Source organism: Meleagris gallopavo, chromosome 5 (genome assembly GCF_905368555.1).
Source record: "Meleagris gallopavo chromosome 5, MGAL_WU_HG_1.1, whole genome shotgun sequence".
Classification (NCBI taxonomy): Eukaryota; Metazoa; Chordata; class Aves; order Galliformes; family Phasianidae; genus Meleagris; species Meleagris gallopavo.
In genome coordinates, this window is record NC_139408.1 from 15,606,441 (window position 1) to 15,631,746 (window position 25,306).

Here is a 25,306-nt window from a genome sequence, read left to right on the forward strand (position 1 = left end):
AATGATGCTATGATTCTAAGCATGCCCCCAGCCCACGTGCTGAGTCCCAAGGAATGCGGCTGCTGTGGGGCAGGAGATTTAAGAACCAGAGCTGAGGCTTGATGAAGTCCTGCTGCGTTCCATCTTCACACTGTGTAAAGCTGAATGGTCAGACAGCGCTGGCTCTCATGCCTGATTTCCAGGATCCAAGCCACGAGGAGAGCTAAAAATATCCCAATTAACCATTCCTTTCCAACGCGGATAATACCCTGCCACTAGAGTATATTGTATGACTGCAGACAGGAAGATGTGGTCTGCAAACAAAAAAAAAATAGCAAACTGGGAAAAGAACCAGCCAGGAGAGCCACCTCTGAAATCAAGTGTGGGCCACACCACCAAAAAACACGCAGAGGATGTGCTAAATGTGCTAAAATTCCTGCTATGGCTCCAATGCACTCGCAAGCTTTCACTCCGATCTGACACACACACAGTAAGGCTTCCGTGCTGTCTGCCCTGCCCTGGTGACACACAGAGCTCATTGGGGACATGTCCCTTTCAAGCCATCTCCCAGCTGTTGGCTGTGCCCTATGTCATCCTGCACGCCACAAGTTTAAAACAGGAAGCCTTCATTTGTGGTACAATCCACGACAAGCAGACTGCTAGGCTCCAAGAGGCAGCCCGGCTCCAGAGCCAAGCATTTCTTCACACACATTTCATAGTGATTTTTTCCACTACCCAATCTTTACGCTGACATCTACACTTTTAAATACCAGCTGTGGGTAAGTCAGGGGTACGCTGACAGCAGCATATGGGGGAGAACCAGCAAATCCTCTCGGTTCAAGGCTGAGCACAGGCTTTATGCTAGAATTACATCTATCTCCCAGGCACGGGGCTACCATTAATGGAATTAGCAGGCACGCTGCCTCAGCCTTACCGAGGCGGGATAGGGTGGCAGGTGGCCAGCCCCATCCAACTCCATCCACACCGCCTGCCCAGCTTTGCCGTCTGCCCTAATGAGCCCAACGCATGACAAGGGCTTGGAACAAAAGAAGAAAACATGAGCTGTCCAGGACAATCAATATCTCTCTAGGAAAACCCGGGCCCCACATCAGCAATCCTCCAGTCTCACTGAGCTCTCATGCAGCACAGGGTGGAAACGCGTGCCAGTGGTGCCAGTGCAAGCCCATGGCTGAGGAGCACATCCAGCCATCCCACAACTGCAGCGAGTGCGCAAGTCCTGGCATCCGTTCCAAAAGCGTTGCAGAAAACACAGAGCACTCCTTTCGAGGTACATCTCAGCAAAGCAGCTAAGACTTCACCATGGACACTGCCCTGCACGAGGTTCAACACAGGCAAACAAAGTCCTACAGCTAGGGAGGAATAATAACACACACCAGTACCGGTTAGGGGCTGACCTGCTGGAGAGCAGCTCTGCAGAGATGGGGCTGGGTGTCTTGGTTGACCAACAGCTGACCACAGGTTGACCATGAGCCAGCAGTGTGCCCTTGTGGCCAAGAAGGCCAATGGCATCCTGAGGCACATTAAAAAGAACACGGCCAGCAGGTTCATGGAGGTAGTCCTCTCCCTCTAATCTGCCCAGGTGAGGCCACATCTGGAGTACTGAGACCAGTTCTGGGTTCCACAGTTCAAGAAAGATGAAGAACTTCTAGAGAGAGTCCAGTGGAGGGTCACAAAGATGTCTGGGGCCTGGAGCATCGCCTATGAGGAAAGGCTGAGAAACCTGGGACAGGTTTCAGCCTGAAGAAGACTGAGAGGGGATCTTATCAGTGCTTACAAATATCAGAAGGGTGGGAGTTAAGTGGATGGGGCTGGGCTCTTTTTAACAGTGCCCAGTGATAGAGGGCACTGAGCACAAACTGGAACATAGGATGTTCCACCTGAATATGAGGAAGAACTTCTTCACTGTGACCGTGACAGAGCACTGGAACAGGCTGCTCAAAGAGGTTGTGGGGTCTCCTGGACACCTTCCTGTGCAAACCTACTTTAGTAGGGGGTTGGACTTGATGATCTTCCAACCCCTATGATTCTGTGATTCCATCATGCATGAACTATCACATAGCCATGTTGAGCAACATGCAGCGTGGCATGGCCTAGTCCCTTAAATCATCCCTACACTACCTCAAAAAAGACAAGCAGGAGCACCACAAGCCACCAAAAACCAACAGAGATACAGGAAGCAAGCCTACTGCAAAGCCCAGAATGCGTTGCAACTCGGCATCCCTGGAGACAGTTCTTTGCACAAAGTTGCCATAGATTAGGGCTTTTCTTCCATAGACACCTGCAAAGAGACTTCTCTGTCACATTCAGGGAGCATGAGTAGAAGATGGAGATTCATCAGCACTCAGTGTTTGCTTGCATCAGTACATGAGGAACAAATGAGGGAGACCGGGGATGGGGCTGATGGAGCACAGCTGAAGTCAGTGCCCTCGTGCCCCACACCTGCACTTGCTCTGCAGCTGCTCTCTGCAGCACAGGGTGCAGGAAGGCAGGCTGCCTCGTGACAGGAAAAACCCTCGCAGCACTGAGGAGGTGAAACCTCACATCTGAGAGCATCTGTGCAAAGTGCAGCCAACTCACAGCACAAAATGTTTCTTCCAACTCTACAGAGTCCAGCAGACGTTTTGCAAAAATGAACAGGGGAAACACCATGCCTGGCACCTCAGGCAGGTGGGGTCTGCCAGGAGGGATACTAACAAGAACCTCCCTGTTTCTGTGCATTAAAAAAAAAAAAAGAAAGAAAAAAAAAAGTGAAGGGCAAGAGCACACAGTCCTGCAGCTCAGTGGGACAGATGTCAAAGAGAGAGGGGGACAACAGAGAAAGGAATGATGCACGTGCAACGCTCTCCAGGCTGGCAAGCAGGGGGAAAGCTCACACGGGGTTAAAATAATGGCTAAGGGGCTGTCAGAACTGTGAGTCAAGCTCCCAGTCAGTCAGGAAGGCAGGCTGCGGAGGGGTGTGGTGGCGGTTGTTTGGTCGCTGCCATTTGGGTTTTTTTGAAGATAAATGTGTTTGCTGGCTGATCTCCCCTTGGCTGAAACACAAGCAAGAGAGCAGCCCGCAGCCACGAAAACAAGCAACGAGAGGCAGGAGGGCTTCTGAAGAGCTGCAAGCGTGCTGCTTGGGCCCTTCAAAGAAACATGCAACATTAAAAGGGATACGTAAACTTAAACTTCCCAACGGTCTCGATAAAACAGCATTCAGACCAGACACTAACGTGAGACAAAGCCCATCCCCAGACCAGAACCTGTCAAGGAAGAGCGATAAACAACAGAAGAACGGATCTACACGCCGGCGCCGCCCGCAGCACAGCCCACACTCCGGACCCGCTGCCGCTCCCGCAGTCCCGGCGCAGCGCCCGCCCCGCGCCGCCGTGCCACACACCGCCCCGCCGTCCCGCAGCCCCTCGCAGCCGCCACGCGATAACGGCAAAGAACGCAACGACTTCTCCGCCTCGGGAAGACCGCAGCTCCCTTCCGAGGGGTTCTCCGCGCGGGGAACGGGGGATGTGGTGGCAGCACGGCGGGCACCCCGCGGGGAGCGGCAGAAGCGCTCAAAGCCCCCCTCATCGCCCACTCGGACACCCTCACACACACCGACATCCTCCCGCGCGCCCCCCGCGATGCTCCGCGCCCCGCTGTTCCTCACCGCGGGCGGGCGGCCGGCAGCTCCCGGCCTCGCCGCGCATCCCATCCTCCGGCGCGCGCCCCAACGCCCGGCCCGGCCCGCGCGCTCTTTCGCGCAGGCGCAGTGGGAGGCAGAGCAGGGCCCGGTGTTTCCAGCGAGAAGGGAGCGTCTCGCGAGACGAGAATAGAGGAGGCACGAGAGAGTCCTTACAACGGGTGGGGAATTAGCTCAAATGGTAGAGCGCTCGCTTAGCATGCGAGAGGTAGCGGGATCGATGCCCGCATTCTCCAGTTTTTCCTTCCCCACCCTATACCCAAGACACCTTCGTTTACTTCAGCTTTCTTAGGCTGGGGACTGAAGATGGGCGACGCGATCGTAAGGGGCCCTGTCCTTATGATCTGTAAATGTATTTTGCTATTAAAAAAAAATCTTTCTACATATTCGTTTAAAAAGGACTCATAGAATTGTAGAAATCACTTAGGATGGAAAAGATCTCTTTGGATATCAAGTCCGACTGAGCACTGACAGGTGTACCACTTCTCTAAGTACCACATCTGTATGTCTTCTAAATACCTCCAGGGATGGTGACTCAGCCACTGCCCTGGGCAGCCTGCTGCAATGCCTCACAATCCTCTCCATGAAGAATTTTTTCCTAATATCAAATCTAACCCCCGCCCCCAGTGCAACCTGAGGCCATTACTTCCCAACCTTTGCTGTTACCCAAGAGAAGACACCCCCAACCTCCTTTCAGGTTGTTGTAGAGAGCGATAAGGTCTGCCCTGAGCCTCCTCTTCTCCAGACTGAGCAATCCCAGCTCCCTCAGCCACTCACCATTAGAGTTAGCTCCAGACCTCACACAGCTCCATTGCCCTTCTCTGGACACGCTCCAGGGCCTCAATGTCCTTTTTGTAGTGAGGGGCTCAATACTGAACACAGCACTCGAAGTTCGGCCTCACCAGTGCTGAGTACAGGGGGAGGATCACCTCACACAAACAGGCTTTGCAGGGCCACACTGCACTGCCACGATCTTCTTGCACACTTAGGGCAGTGCTATACCCTGGCTGAGGACCGTGTGCACTTTTCCACCTGCAAGTTGTAACCACGCTCTTTGAAAATCATTCTGTCCCCACCACCCTTCTTTTTAAGCAGCAAAGCCGTGCAAATAGGACGGTTCCCAGCACAATCAACCGGGTTGAAAAGAGGATGCATTTCCATGAAGTGATCATTTTGTATAAATTTCCATGGATTCTCAGTGGAGAGAGACTGCTTTGCTGACACCTCCCAGCCCCTTCCAGAAAATGATAACAGCCAGACCGAGGTCTGAAAGGCAGATGAGTGGATGGAGGTGAAGAGTTTGTTCTCATCTTTTAAGAGTGATTTATACTGAGGATTTGGAGTCCCGGACAAACTCATGCAATAACCAGCTGTCACTGAAGCAGTCTTCAAAGCTGTATAAATGGTTCAAATATTCGTGTGCAGGATTTAATGGGAACTTGAGATCTGTGCAGCTGCTGCACAGCCGATGTAAGGAGACTCCAAGGCGAAATATGGGTGTATTTGTGGTCTGATTCTCTTTCCCCCTCTAGATGCAAAGAACAGCTTCACCCATTCACCCGCTCCAGCCCTGGGTGACTGCAGCAGCGAGATCGAATGTGCACAGCTGGGGCTGCACCGCCCTCTGCAGCTCGGCTGCTGCTGTGCCGAGCAGCTCCTCCACCAGCTCAGAGCTCTGGAGCCTCTCTCGTTAACTAACACCATGCTTCTTGTCCAGCCTAGCGGTGACCACAGCCAGAAACTGTATGCCTTAGGACAATATATTGCACAAATACTCAAAGCACTATTTCCTTATAACAGCCCCCACCCCCAAAATAGACGCAGCACGAAACAAAGAGAGCAGCTTTTCTATTATGAGAACAAGACGACCACATCAGAGAGCCAAACATTCTTCCTAATGGCTTTCTTGTGGGAATCTCTGCTGAGCCGTCACAGCACAGAGCCACCATATGTTTGCACACAGGCAGCTGGGGAGCATTTGCTCCCATTTGCCAGGAGCTCAAAGCTTGCAGCCCCCAGCCACTTGCTTGCCAGCAGCATGTGCTGATCGACCTCCCCTGTGCAGTTCCTGTGGCACTGTGGCTCTGAGTCCTGGTATCAGATTCTCCACCCTGGCTTCACAGATGCTGGGGCTGCTTTTTCCCTTCCAAGGGCTTTATCATCCTGCTGGCTCTAGAGGAATGGCCCGCGTTCTGCATTTCCTCCCTCCACAAATCTTCACAAGCTCTAGGAACAAATGGCTCTCAGGCAGAAGGATGGGCTGACAGAGAGAGGAAGTGCCAACGGCCAAACCAGGGCTCTGAGTGTGACAGATGGGGCTGGGTGAATTCCTACAACTCGCTGCCACAACTCATGGTTTGCTGGTAGGCATCACACGGTCAAGCTAGCAAAAGAGCTGTTACTACCCTGACAATTCTAATGTTTTTAATTGCAATTAAGCGCACGCACAAAGGCATGGTGAGAGCAGAGAGGACAAAATGGCAGAGTGCTGGAGGGCAGAAAGACTTTCAGCTTATGCTAATGAGTTTAATTCTGAGACAATTTAAGTAGCCGTCTGGATTGCTTGCTCTAGGTCATGTGCATATGGACATCAGCTTTAAAATGAAGTCATCTTAAATGCAGAGATGTGTCCTGACCTCTCCAGGACACAGGGCTGCCCTGGCTATGTCCATGGAATCATAGAATGACTTGCATTGAAAGAGACCTCAAAGATCATCTCGTTCCAACTCCCGTGGATACTGGTGTGCTCTCCTTAATGCCAGCCTAAAGAAGAGAGAAACCCAGCTGGAGGCAGGTGTGCACCATTTCCCCCAGGATGTATTGTATCCCGTGAGTGGGACACCCTGTCTCCTACAGAAATGCCATTTGTTTGTTCCCAAGATGCCCCCAGTTGTCCCCACAGTGAGGTCAGCTAAAGGGGCCAAAGGGGTTTCTGGCTCTCCAAGCCTGCAGATCTCCTGCAGTGTGTACTTACTGTGTTCCTGTACTGCTCTGTGTTTTGCTCTCTCCACGTTGTGTGTAGGGATGAGCAACAAGATGCAATGTCAGAGCACTATTGCAGCCTCTTCCACAGACTTCCTTATGCTTATGGCCTTCCCACCAGGCGAAAGCAGCCATTCCTCACTGACTGCAGCATCCTTCCCCACCCAACTTCTGTTGGTCATCTGCTGGATGGCTCGTGTCAACCCCAAGCCATGCATCCTCTTATCCCTTACATGGTCCTCATGCCCCAGCTCAGACAAACTCAGACTTTGGGAGCAAAGAGATGAGGAAAGAATGCAAAGCAGGGCTGCAGGCTTGCTGTGCTGTTATTACACTTGCAGGGGGCTGTCCATGCAGCCACTCACCTGTCCCTACCGGAATCCGATTACCCACGGCTGCAGGCCAGAGGACAGCCAGATGTGAAGCATGGCTCCTGGCACAGGTGGCAGGGACAAATGGCCATTCATGAACATTAAACTGCCTCTGTGACTATCGGGTTTTGTGAGAAGCTCGCTCTGGCACCATTGCCAGACCACATCGTGCTGCAACCACTGCCAGCCTTTGGAATTTGCAGTGAAACAGGGCAGTGATCCTTGGTGCTGCCCATCCTTCAGCCCATCTTGCACCAAGGAGGAAAAATACAACCACACCCCAACAATGCCCTTCTCCCTCTAGCACATACCACGTGCACAGCAGCAGAGGTTGCATAGTAACAGCAGAAAGAAAGCATCTGCCTGCCCGCCACACAGACCTGAGCAGAGAGGTACGTATCAGCATGGCACCAGGCTGGGGAGCTCCTTAAAATTTCCCTTTTGCTTACCAAAGGGGAGCACCAAAGGGTTTTAGAACAGGGGCTGCTGTGCTGGAGAACTGTCGAGCGAGCTGGGGGCACGGGGTGCTTTGTGGGAGTACAAACATCAGAGAAGCCAAGATTCTGGTGGGTGGGGAGGGATAGCTCAGTGTGCCATTCAGAGAGCTCTCAGCACTCTGCAGCCTTCCCCTGCCCTGCCCTGTGAAAGGCTGAAGGAGTTTTCACCGTGGTTAGAAGTACCAGGAAACAACAGCAAGTTGGGGAGCGGCCAGCAGTGGGAGGAGGACAAGAACTGGGTGATGAACGTGCCCCAGCCCCGGCAGCACTGCTGCACGGTGTTGGATGGATGTGTGCAGCCCAGGGTTGCATTTCACATGGCTTGAAGCAGCACTAATGGAGGAAGCAGGGGAGAAAACTGTGCCACCGGGGCTGGTAGAGGGCACGGAGGGCACCACACGTGCCCCTCAAGCTGTCCCCATAGGCAGCTACCAGAACACTGAGGAATGGGTTTTGTTGTTGTCCCAAATGGTCCGTAGGAAGGAGTCAGTTCCCAGTCCAAGAGGGATATCTCAATGTGTAACTTTTGGTTCTCTGGTTCCCCGTGCATCGCTTCTCTATAGCGATGTGCCCTGGTGCCTCTGTTCTGAGGGATTAGAGGGGTGGGGAAAGAGGAAAATAGGGGAAAATGGGAAAAAGAGTAGAGGGTAATGAGGGAGAAAGGATGAGAAAGAAGGGGGAAAAGAGAAAGAAAAGAGTGGGGAGAAAGAAAAAAGAGGGAAGGGGAAAGAAAGGAGAAGGAAAAGGGTGAAAGAAAAGAGAGGGGAAACAAGGGAAGGAAGTACGGGAAAAAAAGGGAAGAGGGACGAGAGAAAGGAGGTAAAAGGGAGACGACGGGAAGAAAACACAGGAGAGAGGAAAGGGAAGCGAGGAAGGAGGAGCGGCAGAAGCGCTCCTCCCCGTCCGGCGGCGCAGAGCCACTCTGCAGGGAGGAGCGGAGCGGAACGGGACGGGCGGGCGCTGCGGGCGGGCGGCGGCGGCGGCGGTTCGGCGGGCGTGGGTAGGGCCAGGCCGCGGAGGTACGGGCGGAGGTGCGGCGGCGAGGCCGCGAGAGGGAGCGGGGAGAGAGCCGAGGGCCGCGGGAGCGCTCCGGGAAGCGGCGGGTCCGGGTGGCGGGGGCGAGGTTGTCCGGGGAGAGCTCGTCACCGGTCACGGCGCTGCTTCCCGCACTCCGGAGGTCTCGGCAACTGCCGGCGTTAAGCGTTAACCGCGATGCGGGAAGGGAGGGAGGATGCCGGGGATTGGGAGAGGGCGGCGGGGAGCGGGGCCCGGGGATGCTCCGAGCGGTGCCCGCTCAGCGGGAGCCCTTTGTGATCGCGGGGGGAGAAAAGGAGAAGAATGCAGCGAGCGGGCTGGAGGCGTTCGCAGGGTTTTGCAACACTCTGTGCTGTTTGCTCGCTTCTTTCCACCGGTTTGGCTCGGCCCGACCTGTTTATACGTGGAGCTCAGCTGCGCGTCCTCCGGCACTGCCTGACCGAGTCCTGCTTTTAGTCGGGGCTTCCACCCTTCGAAAGAGCACAGCTTGCCCAAGTTGCACAGCAGTTCCTATCTTGCACACCCAGTTGCACGCCGTTCTGCCGTCCCGGAGCTTGCCGTTTCCTCCATGCGTTCAGGCAGCGCTGCTCCTGGCACAGATTTGGGGTGCAGAGCATCCCTGCCTCCCCCATACAGCCCAGCGGCTGTGGCATCGGGGTGCCAGGCAGTACCCTGCCCTGTGTTGTGGCACCGGAGGTGATGGGAATGAGGAAGGGCAGTGATGAACAGCACGCAGCAGCACCGGGGGTTTTCCTTTTTCTTTATTTTTCAACTGCCTCATTCCAACGTGATAACTCAAGAGGTCAATTTTCTTAAAAATGAATTCCTTGGAATCTGACTGCATCATGACTAATCATGACTGAGTCATGTTAGCACGGCCGAGTTGCCAAAACTTTTTTTTGTCACCTCTGGCTTTAGCACTGCCCACTGTAGGCTCAGAGCAGAGCTCAGCTCTCAGCCTAACTGTGCTCTCCTGCGTGTTTGCTGTGTCTGTGCTCATTCAGAAGTGTCATCTGACTGTGGAGCAAAGGAGATCCCTGCTTGCCCTGCTCTTTGCACTTTGACTGGCCCAACTGGAGTGACCTGCCAAGGCTTGGGAACCACATGGTGTAGGAACACTTCTCCCTCACCTCTGTGTTCCACCTTTTGGGGACAGGCATTCATTCTGTGATCATGAAAAGAGCTGCAGTGTGGGTTTGAAGAGGGTTGCTGCACTTGCTTCTTGATCAGTGGCAAAAATAACAGCTGGATTTAAACTTTTCAGATCTTTTCTCAACTTTCAAAATGGACCTTGACATCCAGTGTGAGGAGATGAACCCATCGAGGTGGGCTGAGCTTCTGTCCACCATGAAGTCCTGCAGCACCATCAGGTAGTAATGCAGTGCGTTTCGCTAATGAAACTGAGCTGTGGTGTTGTTCACTTGTGACTTAACAGTTGCATGGGAGCAGGGATGGTTCTACATATTTTTGCACAACCTGTTGATTAAAATGATAAGAGCTGTCTTGCAAGGGGTTTTTTTTGGTCTAGAGATAAGCAACCGTCAGTATGAATGAATGCTGCCGTTGTAGTGTGGTGTGCACACTCAGCCAGGCAGTGTCTCAGTTGGTTACCTACATGTTTGACCATCACTTTGGTAATTCTGTCTTTCTTGGCAGTGAGATCCCTCCTGTGGGGGAAGGCGTCTCTCCTTTGTGCTCATTAAGTTGCATGCTCTCTGGGCTGCAGTTCACATGCTGCCAAGTGACTGTTCATTAATTGTTATGCACAGGCCACATGCCACCATCTTTTGATTCTTCACTCAGCCATCAGAAGTGCCCACCCCGTGTGCTGAGCAAGCCGCTGGAGGGGAACTGTGCTTCATAGTGTAAACTGGGGGATGGGGTGAGACTTCAGATTTCTGTTCTGCATGCTTCCCTCTCTGCTGGCTGGAAATTCACCTTCTGTGGCTGGCATCTTCCTGACTGGGCTGGAGAGGATAGGCCACATCCAGCCAGCTGTGGATTGGAGGAGGTCAGGCAGATTGAGGGTGACTTCCTGTTTTTTTTTTCAGAAGAATATTTTTTGCAGGCAAGCTTCATGGGCTTCCTGGGGGGCTGTCTTTGGTAGAAAGTAGAAAGCAGGGGAATGGCTGTGTCCTGAGCAGAGGATAGGATGCTCAAGGCACAGTGAATGGGAGTAGCTGTGTTGGGGGCTGTTCAACAGTGTCAAACACAGTCCCATTGGGAGATGCCCCTGCTGCGCTGCACACTCCTGCATGCTGAGAGTTGTGCTTGAGAGAAGCCATGACTCATCCACAGGACACCAAATTGCCAAGTGCATCTCTGGGGCTGGGAAATCTGGCTGAAGACACAGTTTGGCTGGTGTTGGTGCAGAACCAGTCTGACAACCTGCATGCTGGCCGCTAGCTAGATGTGGCTTCAGATGCTGGTAGTTTGTTGCTGGTAAAGTTCTGATGAGGGTGCATCATCTTCTAGCCCTGCCAAAGGAGCATAAGTCTTGCATTTGCATAGCACAGCCTGTGTCTTGGGAAGCTGCCATCCAGTCCCTTCAGTGCCTGAACCACCCTCTGGTGAAGAACCTTTTCCTAACACCCACCAGATCCTCCACTGACACAGCTCCATGCCGTTCCTAGGAGGATGCTTTGCTTTCACAGGGAGCTCTTCAGCCAAGGAGAGCAGCATGACTCTGAGGACTAATGTGTTCTGTGTTTGCTTCTCTTTCAGGCTGGATGATTGCAATCTCTCCAGCAATAACTGCAAGGATCTCTCCTCAATCATCCATACGAATCCATCCCTCAAAGAGCTGAAGCTGAACAACAACGAGTTGGGGGATGCAGGCATTGAGTACCTGAGTAAAGGCTTGTTGACTCCGAGCTGTAGTTTGCAGAAGTTGTGGTAAGCCCCCACTGATTGTCTTACTCTAATATATTTGCAGAGTGCTGTAGATGAAGTCACAAGGCAAACTGGTGTATGGTCATAGTACCAGAGCCATGATGGTGCAACTCAGCCATTATCTAGATCACGTGCTTTGAAAACTGCCATTTTTTTTCCTTCTGTTCTAGGAACCAAGCAAAAGGTTGTTCCTGGGAGCCAACCAAACCCAATTCAAAGTTAGCACTGCTATGCATGACACTCCTCCATGACAGGACCATGTCTCATAACTTCAAACGGCCTATGGCAGTAACAACTTGGTTGCTACATAACTTCTCCCAGCCTGAGTGCTGAAGGATCAGCTTCATAGATCCTTCTTGTGGGATACAATAAAACTTCTAAATGGCGTGTCCAGGGTTTTAAGCCAAGTTGAATGAGATTTTTATTTTTAGTTACTCTGGATACTTAAAATAGCGATAATTACCTGGATGGACTGCTATCTAGAGGGCCAGTGACAAACCTCAGCAGGCACACTTCTCCCAGAAGAGCCTCTGTAGTTGTGGGGATGCATTTCTCTCATCTCCACTGCTTCTCTTTTAGGCTGCAGAACTGCAACCTGACCAGTGCCAGCTGTGAAACTCTCCGCTCCGTCCTCAGTGCACAGCCATCACTGACAGAGCTGCATGTGGGCGATAACAAACTGGGAACTGCTGGGGTGAAGGTGCTGTGCCAAGGGCTGATGAACCCCAATTGTAAGCTGCAGAAGCTGCAGTAAGTAGCCACTTGGCATTTTGGTCATCCAGCAGTTCAGCTTTGTCTTGCTTGCCCTTGGGAGAAGGACAGTTTTGTGGCCAGCTGTGAATTTCTTTTTGTTTTGTTTGAATGTGGCCATATTAATTTATGGGAGTGGGTCTTGAGGATTCTTCATAGCTGGGTGCCTGTTCCCATAGGCATTTTAGCCCTCTTGGCAGTGATGGCTAGTAATGGAAGATGTCTCTGACATGCCAGGGTTCTTTCTCATTTCATGCGCTGCCTGGTCTCCAAGTAGACCCCACCAGCATGTTTTCTGCCCTGGCTAGTGCACACTTTGCCAATGTTGAGGGGGTTGCAAGACACTCAATACTTGGTTTTGCCTGGATTTCTTCTCTCCTTGCAGGCTGGAGTATTGTGAACTGACTGCTGATATCGTGGAAGCTCTCAATGCTGCCCTGCAAGCCAAGCCCACCCTGAAGGAGCTCAGCCTGAGTAACAACACGCTGGGAGATACAGCTGTGAAGCAGTTGTGCCGAGGGCTGGTGGAGGCGAGCTGCGACTTGGAGTTACTACAGTAAGAAGGAGCTGGTCATCTCTGATGCAGATAGTCCTGCTGCTGTTCCTGCCATGCCTAAAAAGGGAGAAACTGCTGTCAAGAATGCTTGAAGTTTAGGCCAGCATTTTGCTGGCTCAGATTTCTGTAACTGTTGAAATCAAAAGTGCATTTCCAGGGTTTTCAGGTTTTGTGTTTGTTTGTTTTTAACTATCACATGATTCTGAGTTCACTCCTATATCAAATGGTAGAGTGCGAGCCCCTATGCCTGCAAGTTTAACTTGTAACTACTTGCCTGGTGTCTGAGCATGGAGGAGCAGACACAGCATCCAGTTTGCAGCAGGGAACCATTCCACAGCCCTTTTCCTGTCCAAACTGGGGGTGGTGGATTGCAGCCAGTCTGGAGCAGCAGCTCAATGTGTGTTTGTTTCTGCAGCCTGGAGAACTGTGGGATAACCAGCGACAGCTGTCGGGATATCAGCGCGGTTCTCAGCAACAAGCCCTCTCTGCTGGATCTGGCTGTGGGGGATAACAAGATTGGGGACGCCGGGTTGGCTCTCCTGTGCCAAGGACTGTTACATCCCAACTGCAAGATCCAGAAGCTATGGTAAGTGTAGACAGGGTGTCCCTCTGGCGGCCTGTGAGCTGTCTGCACTGTGTTGCTCGTTTGCTTCTAAGCGGAAAGCTTCCCAGTTACACCCTCTAGTGAAACAAGGGTGTCTCTGCTGCCAGTTCGTGGCTGTTCTGAGCTGGGTGGGAACTCTATGAATGTTCAGATTTATCTTCTGGTTCAGGCAGAGCTTTTGGTGCAAAGGATGGGGAGTAAGGAGAAAGCTTGTGTGAATGGATGAGTTTTGTGAAGGACAGAAGAAAATGAAATGCTGCAACCAGAAGCTCACAATGCTAACATAGAACTCTGTTTTCTAATCTAAATAATTATTGGGGCAAAATAATATTTTGTTCTTCCCTGCAGGTTATGGGACTGTGACCTCACAAGTGCTAGCTGTAAAGATCTCTCCAGAGTCTTCAGCATGAAAGAGACCCTCCTAGAGGTCAGTCTGATAGACAACAACCTGAGGGACTCTGGAATGGAAATGCTGTGTCAGGCACTCAAGGATCCCAAAGCTCACCTCCAGGAGCTATGGTGAGCTGCTAACATAAAGCCACAATTGGGATAGTTCCTCAGACATCTTTTACCTAAAAGATACAGACTTGTGGACTAGATGTAGTGTTTCTAAACTTCTTTGAAGATCTGCCCTGTAGTCAACCTGGTTTAGCTGGGGGTTGGATTAGATGATCTTCAGAGATCCTCCCCAACTCCTCCAATTCTGTGATCCTCTTATAAGCAGTAGGAGACTAAGCATTACTTGGAAAGCTTCCACCTAATATATTTTATTCTGCCACAAATGGCAACTAAGAAGATGTGTCATAAGTTTGAAAGGCCTCAAGTAATAGCAAAATGAGTGCTGTGATGAGCTATCTCAGCTTCTCCACTGAAATGCAAGCTCTCATTGAGGAGCCAAAATTAGAAAGCTTGTGTCTCAAGTATGTCCTGAGAAAGCTGGCAAGAAAATGCTTTCCATGAAAAGCTGTAGCACAATGCAGAAAAAAGGTTCTGTCTTTGGCAGTTAGTGAAATGTATAATTACTGCCCCTTTGAAGGACTGGATAAAAGTCAGGACTGGAACCTGTGCTGCCCACTTGATGGTCTAAATCTGACCAGAGAATGCTTGAATGCCAAAAAGCATTATCAGCATCCTCTCTGCTGACGTCATTTTTACTTTGCAGGGTTAGAGAGTGCGGGCTCACAGCTGCTTGCTGCAAGGCAGTCAGCTCTGTTCTAAGCGTGAACAAACACTTGCAAGTCCTCCACATTGGTGAGAACAAGCTGGGCAATGCCGGGGTGGAGATCCTGTGTGAGGGGCTGCTGCACCCCAACTGCAACATCCACTCTCTATGGTAAGGTGCATCCTAAGGGGTCATCTCCTCCATTATTGCATTACCCTTCCAAGCACAGCATGCAGAGAGGGGTAACAATGGAATTTTTTGCTTACAATTCATACCACATACTGATGTTTAACTAGACCAATCCCACCTCACAAGTAAATGGAAGCCGTGGTTGCTTCCATGTATGCTGACAGTCACGGTGTCCTGCGCATGCAATGCAGTGGTGCATCAGTAGGTCTCATGGGGACACCACGGAGCAGCCTCTGCTGATGTTTCTGAGATGCTGACCTGTGGAAATCTCTGGGCTGCACCAGCATAGCCCTGACTGGGGTTGATAGGGTGTCTCTGGAGCCAGCACTCGCTGCATTGGCATCTCTGTCTTTTCCCCACAGGCTGGGCAACTGCGATATCACTGCGGCCTGCTGTGCCACTCTTGCTAATGTCATGGTCACCAAGCAGAACCTTACAGAGCTGGACCTGAGCTACAACACTCTGGAGGATGAAGGTGTGATGAAGCTCTGTGAAGCCGTGAGGAACCCCAACTGCAAGATGCAGCAGCTGATGTGAGCAATGCTTGTTTTCCTATGGGCAAATGGGTGATCCTGGGGGATGGACACCATCTACGTGCTGCAAAACAAGCCCCATCCCTCACAAATGGCATGGGTGTAGTGGCTGAATCTGCTCTGAACCATTAGTCCCAGAAAGGAGGAAATGGTGATGCTGGGGAGAGAACAATGCAGGTGCCTTATTGGCATTTGGACTGGATTCTGCAGTCTAGCTGGGGCCCCTTCTGTTAATTAGTCTTCTCATGGCAGCCATCTGTGTGTCTTTCTGCCCTCTCTGACCTTAATGGGAGTATGTCCACTAACCCAACTTGCTTTTTTTTGTTTTGGTTCAGTCTGTACGACATTTTCTGGGGTCCTGAAGTGGATGACGAACTGAAAGCCCTGGAAGAGGCCAGGCCTGATGTGAAGATCGTTTCATGAGTGATGGCAGTCTGCAGAGCAAAGTCAAAACAACGTCCTCTTCTTAATCTGAACTTTTCTTACATAAAGCTAATTAATTTAATATAGATTGTGCTTTTACCAAAAAAGCCTTGTGGATTCCCAGAGCGGGGGTCCAGGTAGCTGATAAGCCTTGTGTGTCGCTGGATCTGCCAATGCTGAGGCTCGTGAAAGCATTGTACATTTACACTGCAGCATCGCTATCCTTGAAATGAAGAAATAGTGGGCATCTGCTAGAAGCTGGGCTGTACCCTTTAGGAGCTCTTTAATCCTATAATCCCTCACAACGTATTAGTCAGGCTTTAAAGAGAGCTCCTTTCCAAAGGCAAGGGGAGAACTACCTCCTGTATTGTTGCAGGGGGGTACCTTTGCCAGGTCTCTGGGGAGAGCTTTCCAAAAACCAACAAGTGTGCTTTTTAGTTTAAAACTGAGCTTTCCACTCTCCACTGCCTTTCCCTAGAAGAGCTCTCAGAAAAGCAGCAGTGACCAGGCTGCTGGATGAGAGAGAAAGGAGTGGGTCTTCAGCTGCTTACAGTCAGAATTAGCATCCCTTGAAGAGTGACTTTTTCCTACCAACAAAAAATGCTGTGTGTTTCTATTAGTATGGGGGAAGATTAAATGGTTTGATATGTTTGCTCTGGCGAGAGTGGTTCTACAGGAGTTTTTATTAAAATCTGTTTGCAAATAATTAAATGCTTCATTCTTCTACTTAGAAAAATAAGATATAATCCATTGCTTGAATCTGTATATTTCTCCCTCACGACCAACCCCCATCTCTTCTGAACTGCACTATTACTAATACCTTGCTTAGTGTTTGCTTTTGGTTATGTTCCTGGCTGAAGCACATTGGGAAGGGACATGTCAAGCTCTTAAGAAGGCTGCAAGTCTTCAAGGCCTTAGTTCTGAGGCTGTTTGCCCAGTTAGAATTTTAATAAACCTTGTTGCAAGGGAAAACAAAGCTGACACACACCCAGAACACTGCAATGAAAGAAAAAGTAGCCTGAAAAAATGCAAATGAGAAGCTGGGTGTTGCACTGTGCTAACCGTGCAAAAGAAGCATGTAAAATTAAATCCTGTTTCCTGACACCTCCCTCCCTAAAGCTGTTCCTTGGTGTTTTGGTCACTTGCAAATCCCACCTAGGTGTATGATTTGAAGGTGTCCTGCAGGCTTTGTCATGTGATGCCTACATGTTCACCTTGTAAATGGCTTCTCTTGGGCTTAGCAAAACGTTGATCTGGAAGAAACTGATAGTGGTTCTTACAAAGGAAGCATTTACATGAGCAGAGTTCCTGTAGCAGTCATCACAAACCCCAAATGTGTCCCAGAAGTTTACTTGTGCCTTCAGGGAGGCATGAATGGCAGGGTAGGTTTGTTCCCCACCACACTTCTCTTACAAGGAAGAAGTAGACCAGGTCTAAGTCTCAATTCACAGCAGACATCTGAAGGCTACTGCAAAGCCAGCATAGCCCAGCATGACTGTATAAACAAGCTTCCCTACACCATCCTTCTGTAGTGCACAACCTTAGCACCGCTTTCCAAACACTGCACAGAAAACTACTACCCTACCCCATCAGGGACAACTCAGCTCTCCAAGCAAATATTAGTGGCTTAAAAAGCCACAGCATCTGAGACCAAGTAAATTGGGTAGCAGAGAACCTGACTCCAGAGCGTTCACATTCTTTTGCATTCTAGATGCCAGTAGCAGCAAGAGCCTCTGCAATCTCAAAGCATGTGATCTGGAGCAGGGAGGTCATGGTGCTCCAACAACGCTGCCAGGAGCAGTCATCATCAGGGTGTGACCCTCCCAGGCATGTCACGCTCCTCCAAAACCCACTGGCCCTCTGCTGAGATGGTCCAATGGGAGTCACTTTTTGCCTGAAATCTTCCTTTGCCTCAGAAAAATCATTATTTTTGTCATCTTTTCCAATGCTGGGCAAATAACCCTTCCTTCCTGTACGTCTCACTCTGCAGCCACCCCTTCCTCCCCAGCACTTCATCTCTTTTTATCCCTTTTAATAATAGCAAAAACATGCATCAACATGAAATAATAGAAGTGCCTCCCCTATCCCTTTCCCAGCCAGGAAGGATGTAGAAATGTGCAGTTCTCAGGCTGTGTGGAGCCAACCTCCTGCCAGAGGAGGGAAGGCCACCCTGCATGCACCATAACCCCTTCCAAGCTGGAGGGCAAATCAACAGCACACGGGATCCACAGCCACATGGCTGAAGAGAATGGAAACTTTGACTTTACAAGCACTGGGACAGGACATTCCAGAGCCAGCTTTCCCCACCCCCTCTTACCTTTTTCCATGAGAAGTTCTCCTGCCTGTGCCACACTGCCTTGAGGTGCTCAGCTAATTATGTGTTGCAGATGACTAAAGCTCTTCAGCTCCAGGCACAGAGGCACTCCCCAGCTGCACTGCGATGGCCCAGAAGGGATTGCTGCTGGAGCTCCTCCACCAGCCTTGAGGCCTCAGCTCATCCCTGGTGTGCAGCAACAGCAAACCAAGCAGCACATAGAGGAATTGAGGTACAGAGCCCCAAAAGGTCTCACCTCCTTCTCAATGCTCAGCCCTGTAACAGCCATGGAAGTTGGCATTATCTTCTTGCTCCTAAAGGAAAGCACCATTCCCACCTTCCAGGTGTCACACTGTGCTAAAACCACCCATTAGATGCATCTTTAGGCTCACGGCTCTGCACCTGGGATGCACAGGGAGGGCGCTGGCACAGCTGAGACCACACAGAGCTCCAGGGATGTGTGCAAAGGCTTCCACAACCCTCGCAGTCACGTTTTCCAGGCGGGCACCCAAACTGCCAGCTCTCTGGGGCTATGATGGAGTTACCCAGGCACCAGCCCAGCCAGCACATTGTTCCACACGTACACCCTGTTCTGCTCTGGCTTCGTCAATATTGGCTCCTGGGAACTTGTTTTCCTGGTGCAACAAAGCAACCCTGTGCCGTGTGTTGGCAGCAGGCTCAGAGGGCTCCCAGGATCCTGCTCTGAAGCTGTTTCTGAAGGTAGGATTTGGGAGCTAGGCCTCTGGGAAGAGCTGGGAATGGGATCCTTATGGCTCTGGGGGAAAGGCAGCAACGTCCCCTGTGCCTGCAGGGCTGTTTCTGTTGGGGGCTGCCTCTATTAGGGGGCTCAGGAAGGAACAGAAAGTGAGCTGTTTCCTCTTACCCACACTGATGCAGACACAGGACACGAGGGAAGTGCCTGACCCACTGTAGACTGTCATTCACACATCAAGGAATGAGTGACAACCAGACTGAGCAGTGGGGCTGTCTGCCATAGCCAGCCTTGCTGTGACATCTGGCCTTGTGAGAGGAAGTGGTGTTCAGGCAGGCTCCAGGAGGATGAAGCATGCTGGTGACAGAGACGTTCAGCTTTGTTGTTTGCCTCTATTTAAATGACTGTTTGCCCATCATTCTCCTCATTCAGGTGCAGACTATTAAGAGTGAAAACCTCTGAAGTGACTGGCAGCCAGGTTTAGAGCAACAATGTCTACTGAAGGTTATCTTCATAATATGATCTTCCTGAAGGCTCTGCTATCAATAAATCCTTTTGATGGTCAGATCTGCACCTAAGCCTGCCTGTAGCTCCTTGAACATCCTCATAGCACAGCTTCTTACTGTAGGTTTGCAGAGAGTTAAGTTTCCTGTGCAGATTTATAATGCTTCTCTTAGTCTCACGTTTTCAGGGAACTGTTTATTTAGGCTTAGGTTTGGCTCTCGTTCACACAAGGATGTTCCTGCCGGCCACCTCCTGTTCTTTGCTGTTGCTTCCGCACATTGCTCAGTGCAGGGTCCTGCAATGAAAGCACAGATAACACAGGCAACAATGAAAATACAGAGAAGAAAACACGTGCTGTTAACAGCATCCTGTTCTGATGTGAGGAACTCATGCACACTGAGGGATTTTCACTCAACTGATTTTTGCTTCTAAGCTTGCTGTGGGCTGCATTAAGCAGCAGTAATACCTTAAAACAGCACTGGTCTAAAGCTGGGCTCTGTCTCTTGGCTACCTTTATTTCTAGAAGTGGGTAATGTATTTGCTCTCTGCAAAAATTCATGTTTTAATCTCATCTTAAGCAATCAGAAAAAGAATAAAACTCCATGGCCTATTCCCTGACAGGACAAATGGGTATAAAGGTGTTGGAGGGGATGAAACACTCAGCCCTATTCCTCCCTAAATATACTCACCTGCTCCTTGGGCAGGAGCTAACACTCTTAAGGGACATTTGCTCCAAGGTTCTGGTAGGATCCCTCCTTCCAGTTCTTGCTTTGATTAATCAGGCTAAGTAGTGATGAAAGGCTGTATGAAGCCATAACCTGATGGACCTCTGTCATCTTCTTAGAAGCAAAATGCAGCTTCTGTTTCTTCTCAAAACTGGGATGTTCCTTGGGGAATAAGTAACATTAGGTAAAGCTGAGATGCTCCTTAGCTGAAGATCATACAGTGAGAGTAGAAACCATTGCTGCTTATAGAGGCAACTGGAACAATTAATAGAAATTTAAAAAACCTGTTGATTATCATTATCAGCATCCCTCAGCTGCATACTGGTGGAGGAATATTACGGGGGTGAAGTTTTGCTGGGTGTTTGTGCTTAGTCCTATGCTTTTCCTGAGTATCTTCTGTCAGGTCCTGTCAGAAGGTAAAAAGCAGCAGCTGTAGGAGGCAGTAGAGGTATGTGGAGGCAAGGCAGCAGGCTGAGAAAAAGCTAGCAGGGAAATCACAGGTGTGCCCTGTTTCTAACAGCCTTTCCCATTGGAAGTCTATAAGCTGCTTTGTGAGTTGCTTTGAACAAAGGAATGGAATCCACCAGATGCCCATCTATGTGGTAGTAACAGAACTATAATGAAATGATACTGATCTGGTGAGCACAAGCCTGTGTAAATAATACTGCACACCCAGCAAAGTGCCTAATTCTGTGTGTGTGGGCCTGAGCTGCAGTGTGTATGACCGAATACAGGCCTCTCACAGTGCGGAGAGCCAATACTGATACTGCTGACCCTTTGCTTCCTTCTCTCTACCAGAGGAAGAAGATAAGATGCAGAACAGCTCCATCACACTCAGGTTGCACAACTTACAGCTTCCCTTTTCCAGCACCTGGAAATATGGGATCCTGGCATTAGCCATCCTCTTGCTCCTGGGGGCCTTGACCATCCTGGCTTACCAGATGTGCCAGCTTCAGAAGCACAACAGGACTGGGAAAAGTAAGTATTGGGCAGTGGTTTTCCTGCTTCCAAGCACATATGTGACTGTCACAGGCACTCCGTGGCAAGTGGCTTGTTGAGGAGCTTGAGGAGCCCTGGGGCAGCTAAGGGAGTGGCTCCTCCTGGGAAGGTGGTGTGAACTTGGGGCAGCCCCCCTGTCCTGGTGCTGCCTGTGAGGGGAACGTGGGCCCTTAGCAGGTCCTACAGCGAGGCTGTCCCCTTGCTGGTGGCTACGCTGTGCCAGCTGGGTATTGCCTACTCAGCTTTTCTTTATCCCCACAGAGAAGAAATACGACAGTGGAGATGGGGTGAAGATGAGGGCACAGAATGGTGTGTGGGGGAAGAAGATGCCGCCTCTTCTGCTTGACAGCAGCCAGCAGAGTGACATGGATATGGAGGCACGTACATTAGTGCTGGGCAAGGCTGAGAGTCGTATGAAGTCCGGTGCTGAGGGAAGTGAAAAACCTGCAGTGCAATTTTTGGGAAAGTTGATGACTAATCGATCTCAAGTTTCACTTCTACTTACTCCTCCTTTATACAGCATTTGTTCAATCTGAGGGAAGGAGCAATGGCAAGTTTCTCTCCTTTCCCTTCCCCCCCAATTCCACCCCGTGTCTGTTACTGGAGGGATGTGGTTTCCCGTAACGCAAATTCCTTGAGTTCCTGCTGCCCTCCGCAGAGCAGTGCAGGAAGCCATGAGGCAGGCAGTGGGCTCAATGATGGCCCCAAAATACCACCAACAGCTGCCGAGCTCGAACCGGCTGCTGGAGGGCTGCAGCTGCTGAGAGAACAGTGAAGCAAGAGGGGAAGGAGGTTGAAAGAGCAGCTGTCCTCCTCCAGCAAGGGCACTACAGGATCATAGAATTGCTTAGGTTGGAGGGGACCTCAAAGATCATCTAGTTCCAACCCCCATGCCATGGGCCAGCTTGCCAACCACTGCCAACACACCTTCCTGCCACTGTAGGGAAAGGAGGACAATTCAGACTGCCGTGCTTTAAAAAACCCATCTGTCTCCTTTCCTCTCACCTCTGTTTTCCATAGATGGCGGAGATGGGAGCAGGGCTGGACACACCCCATCCCTGTCTCTCCTGCAGCATCACTGAAGACCCAAGCCCCCTGCCCAGCTCCCAGGGCAGTCTGAAGTTCTCCCTCCTGTACCGCAGGGAGCAATGTGAGCTGCTGGTGAGCGGCCTGGAGGTGCGGGGCCTGCCCAGCCACAGGCACACTGAGGTGGCCGTCTGGTTCCGACTGCTGCAGCGAGTCCCATCCCACACCCCTGGGCTCCAATGTGTGGTTCAGGAGTGGCAGAGCCGGGCAGTGAAGAACTGCAGCGGGACGACCTTTGGGGAGCACTTTGTCTGCTCCCTGCAGGATGCTGAGATGGAGAGGAGCACCCTGAAGATGGAGGTGGGATGGGGTCCTAGCTTTGCTTGTAGACATAGAACACTGCCCTCACCACCCTTGAGGTGTTCCCGTCTCTTGCCCCTTTGGGGGAACACAAAGCAGGTGGGTAGTTCTGGGCTCACTCACCAGGTCCTCTTGAATGGCTGTGAACTGCTGAGATGTTGGCAACAGGAGAAGAACCAAGCTCATAGAATATCCCAAGTTAAAAGGGATCCACAAGAACCATTGAGTCCAAGTCCTGGCTTCACACAGGACCAATCAGAACCCAAACCCTATGTCTGAGAGTGTTGTCCCAATGCTTTTCGAACTCGGGCAGCTTAGTGCCATGCCTGCTGCCCTGGGGAGCCTGCTCCATGCCCACCACCCTCTGATGAAGAATCTTTTCCTAAACCCCAGCCTAACCTTTCCCTGTTGCTCAAATCCCAAAAGCCAAGAGATGCATGGGAGCAGGCCTTGAGAGCAGGCAGCTGCCCTTAGGGGTTGTATGGTCCATAGGGATGCTCTCGAGGCACAGCCCTGTCCTGCACCTTGCCCCATCGACGTGCTTTTTGCCTCTCTCCCATAGGTCCAACATTTTGACAAATACTCCAGGAATGCCACACTAGGGGAAGTCAGGGTTGCCCTGAGCCAGCTGAAGGCTTCCCAGAGCTTGGTTTTGTGTGCGGAACTGCAGAAGACTACAAAGGTAATGCGTGATTTTATTCTGTGCTCCCTTACAGTGGCTTGGGGGACTGTGCACTGTGACAGCCATCCCTTCACTTAAGGAACAACTACTGCCTTGCACCCTGGGGTCTGTGTGGTGCGGGTAGTAGCAGGGAGGACTGCCCAGCCACCTGCTGATTGCATGCTCTCTGTCCTCTGCAGGATGTCGTGGGAGAGGTGCTGCTGTCTCTGAGGTGCCTGCCCATATCCCAGAGGATGGAGGTTGGGCTGCTCAAGGCAAAAACCTACCCCCCTTGCAGTGCTGCAGAGAAGAGTAAGGGTTTTGTGCCCCTGTTGTCTGGGCTGGCTGCTCCTCTCTACCCTGTTGCTGCCTTCGGCTCACCCACATAGATGGGCATGGGGTGCTAGGGGAGGAAGGTCTTTCTCACGCCCCTCACACTCCAGTCTTGGCAGAAAAGCACTGCTGAATTTCATTGGGCAGTCACACTAACAAAACCTCCAGCTGTCACCCATGAATCCCATTCCTCTGCTCTGCAGAGACCCAAACACCAGACCCCATTACAGAGCTGCTGCCCTTAGCGCAGAGCCAATTTGCTTTTCCTCTGGAAGACAACCTGGGTGGGGGCAATGCAGAGGTGATGCCACACTCCCTGGGGCTGTAAGCAGAGCTCTGCTATCATCCTTCCATCTCCATGGAGGAGACTGCCCTTTGAGGCCATAGACACCTGAGAGCAGCCTTAGAGATGCTCTGCATCATAGATAAGTTGTAAACAGCTCCTTACCCTGAGAAGGCTGAAGTAGAGCCACTTTTAGTTTCTATAACTCTATGTTTGATGTTTCACAGCTGCAGAGTCTTCTCCTAGGAAGTCCTTGGGCAATGGGGCTCCACCATGGGATCCCCTTAGTCCTACCAGCTATCAGAATACAACTTCTTCACCCTTTTCTCTCCCCCTGTCGCAGGTGTATACGCAAGAATAGATGTTTCCTGCAGACGCCACAGGCAGAAGCACCAGAAATCCAGGCTGCAGGCACACACTGCACTCATCATTTTCAATGAGACCTTCCTGTTCCCTATGCCCCAAGCTGCAGCGTGGGACAGCTCTGTGCTCGTCTCCCTTTATGAAGTGGGCCCTGAGCCCAGGCACCTCATCGGGCAGGCCAGTGTGGGCAGGAACATGGCAAGGGATGCAGCTGACCACTGGGATCTCATGGCCAAGTCCATCCAGCAGCCTGTAGCCCAGTGGCATCCTCTCCTCATTTAGAGGGGAGGACTTCTGCAGCTCTTTGTGGTGGTCTGGCTGAGTTTTCTTGCACAAATGAGCAGCAATCACAGTGAATATATCTAAAAGATGAGTCAGAGCTTGACATACTTGGTAAGATTCAGGTAACTTCTCCTTTAGCTTCCTCCTACTGCTTCTGCTGCTCCTGGTGGTCCCATATCACCTTCAGTAGAGCAGTAGGATCTCAGAAATGTCCGGGGCTGGAGGAAACTGATCCCTGTGGCAGAAAATAGGGCAGTGGGCATTGCAGGGCAGGCACTAAGTAGGCAAGAGGAAAAAGGGGTGGGAGAAGGAGTCCCTGCTCCTATTCATGAAATAAGGAGGCATCAAAAGGGGAAGTGATTTGCGTCAGTTCAAACCATACATGCATTCTGGGACAGACGTGCTTGTAGACCTGAATATGCTTGCATCTGTATCTGTCTTATCCTCCTGAATTTTGATGTTTTTTGGCCTTGGAGATTTTCTGGGACACATTCATTGTATAGGTGCAAATAAATAAATGTAAAGGCAAAAAGATATTTCACAGCTTAAAATGTCACCCATTTCTCTGTCCTGATCTGATATGAGGAGTCCCTTTTGTCATTCCCTACACTCCTGCCGCGACCTCCTGGCTGCTGTCCCAGGTTTTCAGAGCACACATTCCCTAACTCAGCAGCCCCCTGCCTGCCTGCCTACTGAGGACTGGAGCTCCACTTTTCCTTTTAATGCCTTTTTCTTTGCTATGCTCCCCAGAACTCCTGCCCTCACTCAATCAGAAGACGTGTCACCTTAGGAGAAAATTGTTGGATGTGTGGATGGCTTTTGCATAGAGCACAACCCCCCTCCCCCCCAAAAAAAAAAACCCTTGTAATTTAGGTCACAACAGCTTATTTGGTGTGGAAAGCAGTGAAATGAGGCTAGTGGAAAAGAGCACACAGTCTGCCAGCCCAGCAGCTGAGATGACCCAGGTGTTTCCAATTTGAGGGAGAAAAGGGTGGCCTATAAACAAATATTTAATGCATATAAACTAATGGGTACAGAAATAAATATAGGCAGGCAAGTATCCCTGAAAAA

General features: G+C 50.9%; 3 protein-coding genes and 1 non-coding gene across 9 annotated transcripts in view; 3 read left to right on the forward strand and 1 right to left on the reverse strand.

The window, feature by feature from the left end:
• Positions 1–3,788, reverse strand: part of LOC100548287 (USP6 N-terminal-like protein) — a 66,432-nt gene extending 62,644 nt beyond the window's left edge. For 3 of the 4 annotated variants that reach the window (XM_085224377.1, XM_085224370.1, XM_085224371.1), the window contains exon 1: positions 3,647–3,788. The gene's annotated coding sequence lies outside the window, so the exon portion shown is untranslated. The remainder of the gene's footprint in view (positions 1–3,646) is intronic. The other variant, XM_085224374.1, reaches the window with a different exon arrangement.
• A 54-nt stretch (positions 3,789–3,842) lies between these two features.
• TRNAA-AGC (transfer RNA alanine (anticodon AGC)) lies at positions 3,843–3,915 on the forward strand. The gene has a single exon. It is a non-coding gene; the product is annotated as a tRNA-Ala (tRNA).
• Positions 3,916–7,301: 3,386 nt separating this feature from the next.
• RNH1 (ribonuclease/angiogenin inhibitor 1) lies at positions 7,302–16,384 on the forward strand. 3 transcript variants are annotated; one of them, XM_085224384.1, is made up of 10 exons: positions 7,302–7,424; positions 9,829–9,934; positions 11,289–11,459; positions 12,036–12,206; positions 12,592–12,762; positions 13,178–13,348; positions 13,715–13,885; positions 14,529–14,699; positions 15,080–15,250; positions 15,586–16,384. In XM_085224384.1, exons 2-10 carry the CDS (start codon positions 9,849–9,851, stop codon positions 15,671–15,673), a joined length of 1,371 nt encoding a protein of 456 aa, XP_085080510.1. In that variant the 5' UTR covers positions 7,302–7,424; positions 9,829–9,848; the 3' UTR covers positions 15,674–16,384. The 3 variants fall into 3 exon arrangements, with proteins under 3 accessions (XP_085080510.1, XP_085080512.1, XP_085080511.1); XM_085224386.1 differs by lacking the exon at positions 7,302–7,424 and adding an exon at positions 8,399–8,548; XM_085224385.1 differs by lacking the exons at positions 7,302–7,424; positions 9,829–9,934 and adding an exon at positions 10,350–10,446.
• Positions 16,385–18,483: 2,099 nt separating this feature from the next.
• LOC104911080 (synaptotagmin-13-like) lies at positions 18,484–24,767 on the forward strand. The gene is made up of 7 exons (XM_085226106.1): positions 18,484–18,707; positions 20,727–20,906; positions 21,189–21,304; positions 21,948–22,313; positions 22,876–22,995; positions 23,175–23,286; positions 23,934–24,767. Exons 2-7 carry the CDS (start codon positions 20,741–20,743, stop codon positions 24,233–24,235), a joined length of 1,182 nt encoding a protein of 393 aa, XP_085082232.1. The 5' UTR covers positions 18,484–18,707; positions 20,727–20,740; the 3' UTR covers positions 24,236–24,767.
• Positions 24,768–25,306: the final 539 nt, after the last annotated feature.

Bases quoted from the DNA above. Each gene is read 5' to 3' on its own strand.
- RNH1 (XM_085224384.1), top strand. From the start codon at position 9,849: ATGGACCTTGACATCCAGTGTGAGGAGATGAACCCATCGAGGTGGGCT. The intron at 11,460-12,035 runs GTAAGCCCCCAC...CTTCTCTTTTAG, and splicing joins TGTAGTTTGCAGAAGTTGTG to GCTGCAGAACTGCAACCTGA. The intron at 13,349-13,714 runs GTAAGTGTAGAC...TCTTCCCTGCAG, and splicing joins TGCAAGATCCAGAAGCTATG to GTTATGGGACTGTGACCTCA.
- LOC104911080 (XM_085226106.1), top strand. From the start codon at position 20,741: ATGCAGAACAGCTCCATCACACTCAGGTTGCACAACTTACAGCTTCCC. The intron at 22,996-23,174 runs GTAATGCGTGAT...TGTCCTCTGCAG, and splicing joins AACTGCAGAAGACTACAAAG to GATGTCGTGGGAGAGGTGCT. The intron at 23,287-23,933 runs GTAAGGGTTTTG...CCCCTGTCGCAG, and splicing joins TTGCAGTGCTGCAGAGAAGA to GTGTATACGCAAGAATAGAT.